General features: G+C 35.9%; 1 protein-coding gene across 1 annotated transcript; it reads right to left on the reverse strand.

Moving 5' to 3' along the window:
* Positions 1–233: 233 nt before the first annotated feature.
* LOC111050654 (exosome complex component RRP43) lies at positions 234–12,039 on the reverse strand. The gene is made up of 6 exons (XM_022337004.2): positions 11,699–12,039; positions 9,808–9,844; positions 8,746–8,972; positions 3,667–3,872; positions 1,563–1,787; positions 234–948 (listed from the first exon to the last, which is right to left on the reverse strand). The coding sequence occupies exons 1-6, from the start codon at positions 11,716–11,718 to the stop codon at positions 836–838; spliced, it is 828 nt and encodes a 275-aa protein (XP_022192696.1). The 5' UTR covers positions 11,719–12,039; the 3' UTR covers positions 234–835.
* Positions 12,040–12,737: the final 698 nt, after the last annotated feature.

A 12,737-nucleotide genomic window follows, 5' to 3' on the forward strand; every position in this document is an offset into this window, starting at 1 on the left:
AGGGCAGATTTTATGTTTCAGTAAATAACTCACCCCGTATTGTAGCGAAACGTCTCATATTATAGCACAACACTTGTTAGGTCGACCTCTATCCATAACCCGAATATCAACCAAATCTGGGTGATTTGAATTTTTCATAAAATCCATGAATAAAAACATCATGTTCTTACATCTCCACTATTATAACACATAGATTGAATTGGAAATTTGTTGAATAACTTGCACAAATTATATTAGATGAACAATTTTTATTAATAGAAGTTTTTGAAATAAAAACCAATAGCAAATAATTATTTATACAATAACGGCACAGCAAATATCAAAAAAACATCTGCTACAAAAAAATTTACCATACAAACAGAAATAGATTTTTTAGTTTTTTCTATAATTGAATGAGATTGAAATGTTTACTTCATTTAATTGATCAGTTGTGAATTGACTTGGTTCAAGCTTATTTTTATGTCTCGAACGACCCCTCAAGCCCAATCCACACAAGAGTGGCGTGTCACTGATTTTTTCAACTTGCATATAAACATATGGTACAATACAAACAGAAGTGAAGTGGCGAAACTCTAAACGCCACTTCTGTTTGCATTGGCCCATATTTTTATATGGGAGTGGCAAAAAGTAGTGCCACGACATTACATTGGGAATACCTTTGAATAAATACTCATCAACTGATATCTTGAGATATTGTCGACGTCAGAATCCATCAACCATCCTATTGCGTTTTCTTTGAACAGAAATTAGGTGTCATTACTGCTTACATTTCAAAGTCTAGCCTATCTTCTAAACAATGAACAGATAAAATACCATATATATTTTTTGAAGTCTTCTATTGTTCCCTGTTGTTCAAAGCGGTTTCCAGCATTTTATTGATATTGATTGCACGATCTTTCGCCAGACTTATGCACTTCTGTAGATCTGTCTCACTGTAAGCTGTTCCGCCTGTAATATTTAAATCAAAGTTATTAGTTAATCAGGATTAATTGTTTCACAAAATTGTAAAAGCGCTAGTGGGAGTTTCTGCCTGACTTCGAAAAGTCACAAAAAAAGAACAGGATATCGATATTCGATGATCTTTATGAGTAGATGATGTGATGTAGTTTCTAACACAGTGATTGCTACAGATACAATGCCAATCAACCAGGCAGCATACTGTAATTAAATAATCTATAATATAATAAAGAAGAGAATTGGCTTATACACGAACGGGATAGGAAATTCACGAATGACGCATCATCACGTTTGAAGTACTGGACTAATTAACTTGAAATTTCGCATATTGGTTCTCAATTTACTAAGGATGGTTATAGGCCTATTTTAAATTCTTCCAGATCTCAGAAGGTCAAGTTTTCAGTTTGTAAAGTTTTAGATCATTGCAGAGCACCTGCTAGTTAGGAATACAGCAATCAGGAATGCGCAGTTAGCTTCCTCATATCGAACAGTTATACTAGGGATCTCCTGTTTCTTATAAGTCCTATTATACTAAATACTAAAAAATATATAAATACTATTATACTTCATACTACAAGATTCGAAATTGAATAGAATGTTGTGACCTGGTTTGTTGATAGAGAAGAGCCGTGTACCATCGGTGACAACAATAATACTGCCGTTGCTGAGCCGCTCCTCTTCAACAGTTGGGTCAGCAATGATGTTGGTCTCGTCGATGGTGGCGAATGTAGTGGAAACCGGCCAACTGGCCACGCTCAATGGTCTCCGCTGCTTCAAATCCACACTGAACGATTTCGTTTCCTCGCAGTACGAAACATGAGGCAATTCCACTGTAAACAGAAGGACACAGGTTAAATTTATAAAATTTGGGAGTAGAGTAGTTTTGGACTAGGCTTGTTGCTTTCGCCCAGTCATATCTACAGGTTATGATTTGTGAATTGATGAATAAATGAATGAATATTTGAACCAATTAAGAAATGATTATTAAAGGCATAAACAAGACATTCAAGTTAGGCAAGGCATCAATTGCCATTGGTGATGGGGACGATATATGATACATCTAATGATGATGTTGGAATAATATCAACAGAAGTGTTGCTTGATTAACCTAAATACTGAAGCACAGTATCCAAGATGAAACCAAGCATAATAATAACCAGCAAAAAGGCAGCAGGTGAAATAGAATGTGTTAAAACGTTTATTGGTAGATATTTCCAGCATCTATTGTGAGAAAAATAACTCCATACGTGAATTAGTAATTTTCGGAATTTTACTATTCCGATTTTCTTTTATTTTTGAAAATTAGTATCACTGGATGGTGTAGTAATTGAATCACTCTGTATAAATTGTGTTGAATATACTTCAATGTAATATATGGATAGATAATATATGGATAATAATATAGATAATATCGTATAATATGGAAGTCCATAATTATATTCACTCCAAATTGTCATCATTACCTACAAATAAGAATAATATTTCTCATTAAGGTTATACTGCTTGTTTGGAGTGAATCTCGCTCAACTATGAGAGATCCTTTCTCTATTACAGTATTACAGAACTTGTATTCATGCCAGGCTGGAACATGCCTTTGGGTGTAAAAATAGTAGAACGGTGAAAGTAGAGTGTATCAGAGAAGGTAGCTGAGAGTCTTAGAAGGTAATGCAAGTATTCAAATGTAACAGAACATAGTGGAGCGATGAAGGTAAGATATAAGGTAGAAGGAAGCGGAGACATTTGGACAAATGCATTATTTTCAATACTCTCTGTTACCTTCTCCGCTACCTACTACCTTTGCCGCTTCATTGGGCCATATGAATAGAGTTGAGCATTTGCTCATACTTCTAAAATATGGAGCATTTGCTTCATTTTCTATGAATAAACGTGAGCAAAACCTTTTGCTCATGCTCATAAAAAAAATAGTTTGAGCATTTGCTCAAAAGTAAAAACTTTTGCACAAAATTGTATGAATAAACTAGAGCATTTGCTCAACTTTTGAAGCAAATGCTTCAAAAAAGGTGAGTCTAGTCTAGAGCAGCTTATCACCTTTTGCTCATAGTAAAATGGCTCAACTAATTCGTATGAGGAAGAGGAAACTATACCAGATACGATCACAACCAATAGTTGAGAACTATAAAACTCTTTTTAGATTCAACCATGATATATATCACAATTATTCCTACAAAAGAATAAATATAAAAGCTACCTAAAGATAGCCATCACAAAATAGGAAATAGGCATTTAAGAAGATGAGAGTGTAGACGATTATAAGAAGGCTATTGATATTATAAGAATATGCTGAAGATTATTATAGAGATGACATTTTTTCACGCTATTATTTCAAAATTCTAAACTCAACTAAACTAAAACTCTATTCATAAATAGAAAACAGAGCAGACGACGCAAACACAAGCGGTGCACTCTACTTGCATATTTAGCGCTTCCGTGAGCTATAAAAACAAAGTAAGGCAACAAAAGTGAATCAGCTGATGAAAAATCTTTAAAATACGTGAGCATTTGCTCCAGAGTTCAGGAGCATAAGGTAAGAGTATAAGGTAAAGCTTATTCATATCAAAATGAGCAAATGCTTTTGCTTCTACCTTTTGCTCATGAGCAAAACCTTATGCTCAATGCTTTTGCTCATGAGCATTTGCTATGGTTTTATTCATATGGGCCATTATGTTTTGACCCTTGAAGAATACTGACCAGTCCTGAGGGCGGCGACCAGTGCAATGAGCACAGCATCCATGACTGATCCGTTGTAGTCGAGACACACGATGTCGCAGTGCAGGATCCACACCAAATGCTCCTTGCTGACGCACAGCTGTTTCAAATCCACCAGCCCACAGCTGGCAACGATCGAATTCAGCATACTGGTCATGCTCTGAGCCACGTCGCTGGGTGGGCCTGGCCTAAAAGTTTTACAGTATTACAATTTATGTAATGTATATTATTGAGAGTAGAAATTCAGTTCAATTCAATTATCCATATCGCACACACATTTACAAGACTAGCCGTCAGGCTCGCTTCGCTCGCTATATCCGTCTGGCCATCAGCCATATTCATCTGGACCCCCGACTGGATCGTCCAAAAATGAGATCAGCGGGCTCGCTTCGCTCGCCTGCATTTTTAATTTGAGCATGCTTCATTCCATCAGAAAGACAAAGTACTGAGAAAACGCAGAAAAGCTGAGAAAAACGCAGATTTTGGGCGTATCTTTGATGAAATATTAAAGTCACCTCATCACAAAATTTTTAGACCCTAGCTAAACCTCTGTACCAAATTTGAACATTTTCTGTCTATTACTTGATGAAAGAACTGAGAAAACGCAAAAAAAAGGCTGGACAAACGCTCATTTTGGACGTATCTTTGACGTTATTGCAAATTCCTTCTAACACAACATTATTACACCCTAGCTGAGCTTCTGTACTAAATTTGAACATTTTCTGTTCATTTGTTCTCGATAAAGCTGAGAAAACGCTAAAAACGCTGATTTTGGGCGTATCTTTGGAAATTTTTCTAAATCCGTTCTTAGTGCGCCTCTAAAGGGCCAAATGAACATACCTACCAAATTTGAACGTTTTTGGTCCGGTAGATTTTTAGTTCTGTGAGTGAGTGAGTGAGTGAGTCAGTCAGTCAGTGAGTGAGTGAATGCCATTTCGCTTTTATATATAGATAACAATACAATGATACAAGTGAAAGTGGGTTACTCACATAGTACAACCTCGCTTATCTCCGTGAGTGCATGGCAAAAACGTCGAATTATTGAATAACTCGTTTATTTACTTGGGAAAATAAATGTAACGAATTTTAATGAGAGTCACAACAATTGGGTTCAGTGAAAAAGGGGGCTCTTATTGCCTCATCTTCACCTACAACATTTTTAATTTGTTGCAAAGTGTAAAACTAAAGACATTTGATTATCCATCTACAATTCAACATATTAAATTCAATTTTTATTCATATAAACAATAAGAGAACAAGAATACAAAACAATACAATAAAAACTGACACAATGATGTATGAAAAAACAACAGTCTTCTTTTGAGGTGTGCTGAAGAGATTGGAAGTAGGAAAACTACCTAGCCAACCATGGTTTCCCAAGTAATAGGCAGGTAGAGGTTACAAAAGAAAGTGAAGAGGAGTAGTCGTTTATTATCGATCTGATAGTTAAATATATGCGGACTTGCATATAAATCTATGCATGTAATTGGGCAAGAGGAAGGGGAGACCGATGGTAGCAAGCATTTAAAAGGAAAATCAGTGTTTAATGTTAAGTCGGGCTTAACACACAAACTCAAGAAAAAACTTGATACAACTTAACTTCTTTCACTGATGAACCATTGAAACAATCTTAGCCTAATTTATATCTGTATTTTATTTATAATTTTAATTTAATGTTATTTGTGAGTTGTTTGAAGAGAATAAGGGGCGATTGCTGAGATCGGGTCTGGCTAACCCCGGCGCAACGTTGGTCTAGCGCAACTTTGGTCTCGGCTAAAAAATCGGTTTGCTGAGATCGAGTTTAGCTGTCGGTCATCTCTTGGTCGAGAGCAACTTTGATCCCCAGGTTTAGCCAGACCGACGCTCAAGTTTAGCCAGACCGAGCCGCAACTGAAGGAATCCACGGGGAATTATTGTAGCAATGTTGGCAACAGCCATCTCGAATGCTACTTTGGCTCTCACACGCTGTCTTTGCGTATTGCTTTTGCACTCTCTCACTCACACTCACTCACTCTCCCATCATTCGTTTCGTTCTTGTTTTTTCTTCTTCCCCACCCTCCCACTCACTCTCTCTCTCTCTCTCTCTCTCTCTCTCTCTCTCTCTCTCTCTCTCTCTCTCTCTCTGAGAATGGACATTGATATGTCCAAAGCTCCACCAATTTATGTAGATGCATAACAATATGATTATTATCTATAGTTATTATATTACAAATTGCTTTTTCATATCATATACAGTTCAATAGTTATTTTCTTAGTCTATATTATGTAAATTCATCTATAACTTTGCTGTATTGTAAGCTATTGTATATAAGTGTATAAGCCAGTATATATTGTAATCTACATAAATAAAGTACTCAATCAATCAATCAATCAATCAATCTCTCTCTCTCAGGCATAATATGCCTTTATTAGGGCATATTGAAGAAGAAAAAAAATCAATCTCATTCTCTCTCTCTCTCTTTCCCCCACTTACTCCCATTCTCTCTCTATTTCAGTCTTGATCCTCTCTTGACCGTCGTTATAATGATTATCTGTGATTAGATAATCTTCTTAACTCTTTCGAATGTTGTTACAGTGAACACATGAACAACTAACTCCTCACCTTTTTGGTGTTCATTTGGAATTCATTTTCATTTATTTCCAAAATGTAGTTTTTTCCTAGCGTATTGTCCAGCTAGGAATTTAATGTAATATTTTTCAATTATTAAACAAATAATAGCTATTGCCGCAACACTATGTATAATGCGACATGATGCTGCAGTACTCAAATAAACCACCAGTCTCTATGTGGACTACCATCAGCAAAAAAATCTGAGAGCAATCAGCACTTCTCTTCAGTTTTAAATTCTGATACCGTACTCGCCGACTTGAGGTATTGGTTCGTAATAATCCAAATATTCAAGGTAATCCATTATTCACTTCATCCACTCACAAAATCAATTCCACAGAAAGGATCACGCAAACGAAGGGTCGCTCATCACCATCTGGACTCAACTTAATAGTTCAATTATGCAATGCAGACTATTTCTGCATCCCGTGATGATGCAAGCAAACGCAGCTGCCTCCAATTAGCAACAATCAACCCCACATAGATATCATCTCACACTTTCTTACAATTACAACGTATTTAAAACAGTTCTCCTTCATTACTGATATAGTGGCAGTTCCATATTATGTTCAAGCCAATTATAGATAGCATCGATACTAACGTGTAGCCTAGATTCGTAGAAGGTAATCGACCACTGATAGAAATTGAGTCAAAAGAATTGGCTTCCAATTTAATATATTTTCAGACATTGTTTAAACCAAAAAATATAATATAATATGAGTGTTGAGAGAATATCAGAATGATAATAGAATTAAGGGCTACTCAGTGAATGGGCTAGTACTGCCAGAGACAATTAATAAATAGGTATCTTTCAAACAGTATCTTTACTCTATGGAACTGCATATAGCGAATACTTCAGAAAAATCTTTTTGAAGTAAGTCAGTTTTGTTTTTACCATCTTTAGCAATTGAAAGTTCAATTTAACATGTATTGATAATTGTTCATTCAATTTCATGCATGAATATGAAAAGATCATGTATTTAAACCAGTTCATGTGATTGAAACGTAGTTCCCTTGAACAATGCTCCAGCACCTTTTTTTAGTATGGTACCCACAAAATGTCCTTGTTATGTTATGATTAAAGAGTAGTTTCCACCGGGGACAGGAGGATATACAAATCTCCAGTAATATCTGGGAACATGGATATATCCCCCCCACAGTAAATTTTTTTCCACTTTAGTAAAAATCATGAAAATCATAGGTTTGTAGACTATAGCTTTGAAACTATTTTTTGAAACAATTGAATGACTAATGAAATTATATTTCCATTCTATTTGTTATATGAACTGAAATAACATAGGCCTATAATATTTTCTATAAAAATTAAATAATGATCAGCCCACTAAACATAAAGAAACTTCATTATTAGGATGTAGTTTTTCAAGTGGAAATTGCTTGAAATCACACCAAATTGAGGGTATTTTCCTCAAATTTTCCGGGGGAGGCCCCCCGGATCGCCTTTTTGTGAGAGGTAAAGAATTTCCTTGTTGTTTGAAGGTGTTTTCACTTTCTTATGTTATAATATTTTAAACATTAGTGGAAAAACATTTTAAATATGACTTTATGGGTAATGAAATTATTCAGAATTCAAAGGTGAACCCCAATTTGACATTTGTTTTCAATAAAATCAAAAGAATAGCGAGTTAATAGCTTAATCCCGAACTTAAACCTGCCTCCTAGCAGGTCTAAGTTGGAGTCTAAAATCATCATTTTTGCTCCTGAGATTATCTCATTTTAGCCTGATCCCGATCTCAGCAATCCACCGAGATTATCTTTTAAACTCGAGTTGATCTACGCTTGAACTCAGCAATCCACCGAGATTAATTTTTAGCCTAGACTGGATCTCAGCAAACCGATTTTTAGACCGCCGGTTTTTCCCTGCGATAATTGCCGGTCGGCTAACTTTTGCGCTCGAGCGTGGTTAATCCCGATCTCAGCAAACCGATTTTTGATCTGCGGCGCAAAAACCGGTTTTTAGCCGAGCGCAAGAGATAATCCCGATCTCAGCAATCGCCCCTAAGTGTAATTTAAGGAAGATAAACATAACCTACAATCCTTTGATTTCAACTAGATGACACATACGGTAATTGATTGGAAAGCTAGACACAGATATGTGCGATCACACATCAAGAGCTGACACATTATTGGTGACCTGATAAAAATGTAATGTGGCCCAAGGAGAGATCAAGCAGAGTAACTGATATTTCCATAAAACTTGAAAGAGAGCAAACAAAGTAACTACCTGCGACTGCAAAGAGCTTCAGTGTGAGTACTCCAAGTGAGTTTGGAACCAAGATTAATCCCTAGTAGTTTTACTGATCGTTTTTCACAATTTCTACTCAAACTAAACAACCTGAGAGAGATCAAGCAATATAACTGTTATTTTCCTCCCTAACTGAGTGTGATCAAGCAAATTAACTATTAACATTAGCAAGTGATATTAGCATGTCTACCTGAAAGCGAGCGAGCAGAGCGGAGGCAGGTCAACATTGGGTACAAGAAATCCGACATCCGGATGACTGGGTTTGGGGGCCGTCAGCTCGGCCTTGATGCCGCATACGACCGACGTACGGCCGACTTTGACTACGGCCGAACCGTCTGCCGTGCCGATCGAGCCTACGTTCACAGTCGCCGGTCGCACCTTCATCAGCTGACGGCCGTCCGGCCGAACGTTGTGGGCCTGCAACCACAAAAAACTTCCATTTTAAATTTTCTGATGAGGATGTTTTCTGCATTTATAATTTTGCATTGCTTTCACGTAACATGTTATACATGTTCGTGGTTAAAAGGCAGACTGGACATTATTGTTCGCCACGTCATCAAAGAAATAAGTCATTCAATTCTATACAAATTGGCCTACAGGTTAAAATGTAGCTCAGGTTACCTATCCACCTAGCTACCTAATCATGGGTAGTAAGTAACTTTCGGGCCACGATCTATACAATTCATTTGATGAATTTAAATGTACTCATGCTCCATTCAATAGATAATTTGAATTTTTGGTTTGACGAAATTTTTGATATATGCATGAATATAAGTATGTTAGAGTGATACTGTCAGTTCATGAACTTCTTCATAAATGTATATAACGAACAAAACGCATTCAGGTTATATGGAAGTTGTGATAGTAATACCATAAAGAAACATAGTATAGATATCCCATGGTATAGGGCATTCATGTCGCAACTTTTACTGTTAACTCAAGCCGATTACTGTAGATTTTTACTGTTTTGGCCGGATGAGAGTGTATGAACGGCACAATATAAGAGACTACCAGCATCACACAGCTTCACGGGAAAGAACTACGTGGACTATCGGCTTGAGATAACAGTACACGTTGCGACATAAACGCCCTATACCATGGGATCTCTACTTATGCTATTGTTTCTCTATGGTAATACTATAGGTAACGAGCTCCGCTAGCCTAATCATTATGTGTTTTTTCAAATTAATTTTTTTAAACTTTGATACATAACAATTTTTTAGATAAATACTTAATATATACAGTAACTCACCAGACATTCCCTGAAGTGTTTCAACGGATGAATATTTCTGGAACAAAATATTTAACTTTGTAAAATATTTATCAGCTTGTAGATTTTATAGTAAACTTTTGAGTATTGATTTATAACATTTCAATGAAAAAGTTAATATTTATCCTATATTCTATAATACTGTATATAAATGAAGCTTTGGATTTAAGCATGCAGGAGAGAAAAATACATGATTGATGTGCATTATCACGTTTAAACTACTGAACTTGGAATTTTGCATAAAGTTTCCGAATTTACCGAGGATGACTGTTGTTCTATTTTCATTAAAGCACTGCACTTGGCGAAATTGACCCTATAGCTTTAGCCCTTTCCTTTGTTACCGCTCTATACCCTACATAGGCTACCCTTTTTCTAGTCTTAGCAGGGAAAACGATTACCTACTGCCGAGAAGGCATGGTCAGCTTCCCAGCCGAATTATCCTTGTGAATCGCATGAGTCTACACCTCAACTATACGGGGGTTTTGGACGCACTGTTTTTTCCGCTTGTTAAAAGAATCATCTACCAATGTTTGAAAGATATCCATTAGATACAGGATAGGCTACCAAAAAACAATGACATTCACAGTCACTTAACAAGGAACCGTGAGAGTATATATATTCCAAGATGCAGACTTGAAAAGTCTAAGTTGAGCTACCCTGTGATAGGCTACAAATTCCATAACTTGCTACCAACTCAAGTTAGATCCTTGCCAAATAAACTTTTTCTCCAAGTACTTAGATCCTGGTTGATTGTGAATCCATTTTATTCAGTGGAGGAATTCATTACTGCTGATCACAAAACCCTAGTCAATCTAATATAATGTTATTTTTTTCTATTAATACCCAAGTACAGGAGACCACTAAATTATCTGATATAATTGTAAATTTGCTTCAACTGATCTGTTTTATTTATTATTGTCTATTGTATTTGTTGTGCTTGTGCAATTTATTGTATGTTTCTTCAATGTGAATTGTGACTTGGCTATATGTAAATTCTATGTTCAACTGGCCAAATAAAAACTTGAAACTTGATGCATTGTCTCGCAAGGAGTAAACTATACGAGCTAAATAGACGCCCGCCATAAGAGACAATGTCTCTGAGATGTAAGATCACACTGAATGCGTATATGTGCACGTCATATCATGCATGAGCTGAATTACAAAATCTGAAAAGTGCTATTAAAACGCGTTGTGACTTGCATGTAGCTGCTCACACTAAACGCAACCAGCAAGTGCTTGCGTTCAGTATTAGTGTTCCTATTGCTATTTCTAGATTTTGTTTCTCATCTAGGCACTTGGTCATGCATAATAAAGCGTGAACTTGCACATATACACATTCAATGTAATCACAACTTTAGACGCACTAAATTGTTTTCGCTCAACAGGATGCATTGTCTCTTATGGAGTCGATAAACTGTACAAGCAGAATAGACGCTTGCCATGCAAAGCCAAGCATTCTAAATACGCGCAAAGTATATTCAGCTCGTCTAAGTTGCTTGTATAGTTGGGACCTTACAACTGACGAGTAGTTACTTCCCTCTCCTGCCGCCCATATCACAGAATACTCAAGATATTCTGTGCCTATATTCTATACCTAATCCAAAGTCTAATTCTTAGGAAGGGGGAGAAGATCATCGCTGAAAGTTAAGCAGTGACTTCTTTCACTGCCGTTTCCAATCTAAATCGCAAAATTTTTATTAGGGCGCCCACAAACAATCTTTTAGCCAAGCAAGAACACGACATAGAAAAATTATAACACTAGTCAATAACATTAAATGTAACTAATAATCACACCATTAATAAATTGGTGGTACCGGTACCTAATTTTAATTAGACTAATCATTCAAAAATTGGAATCCATAGAATTATTTACCTATATTGAAGATTATCCATGTTTTATGATGAGGATTGTCAACATTCAAACCAAAAACTTTTATCAATTGAGAATGTTTACTTGATGAATGTTTCATCAAGAACGCATGACAGACTACAAAAACAATTTGTAGGTTATATTAATATTTTATCACTCGATTATGTAGCTATCGATGTTAACAATCGATACCTCTAGCGCCAATTATAAACTTCCGTGGATGTATTCATCTTCACACAAATTATTTTTTATAATATTCATAACAAATGTAATAATGAGATCACATATAATATAATTGAGGAAATAATTGGCTTATACACGTAGGGGATAGGAAATTCACAAATGACGCACCATCACGTCTGAACTAGTGAATTTAAAACTTTGCATACTGTTTCTTGATTTATCAAGGAGGGTTATAGGCCTATTTTGAATTCTTCAAGATTCCAGCGTGATTCCAGTATGTCAAGTTTTTAATTAGACACTTGCGGAGCACGGGTTACCTGAGACTAATTTATAAAACAGAAAGAATTACCTTTATATGAAAAGGTTTTATAGGTAGGCTACAGTATGTACGTACGGTACGGTACCTACATAATTCACATCTATTAATAATTTGTAGTGATTATAAATTATTTTAAGTCAATGCCCATGGGAGAAGCGAAAAACACATCCAATAAGCGATTAATTAAAATACGTAGTAAACGCACCTGGGCAATAATCTTTACAGTATTCTCCTTTGAAAATTAATTACTAGGCCTTTTTTTTCTTCGAAAATTCCAAGTATCCAGGTAACTTAACAAAACTGATAAAAGATAAATGGGCATTATGGGCAGCCATTAATTATTGCAGCCAGACAACACTGAAAACCATCAACTTAGCCAACATTCATTCTCACCTGTCTTTTGGAATAAGTCTCTATGGAGGAACATCTCTTGGAAACTTGAAAAAAATTATTTATATTACAGAAAAAAGCAGTTAAAATAATCTTAAGGTTAGATTTCAGAGAATCTGTTGAGAGAAATTACAAGCCTCAACATCTTGA

Source organism: Nilaparvata lugens, chromosome 12 (assembly GCF_014356525.2).
Source record: "Nilaparvata lugens isolate BPH chromosome 12, ASM1435652v1, whole genome shotgun sequence".
Taxonomy (NCBI): domain Eukaryota; kingdom Metazoa; phylum Arthropoda; class Insecta; order Hemiptera; family Delphacidae; genus Nilaparvata; species Nilaparvata lugens.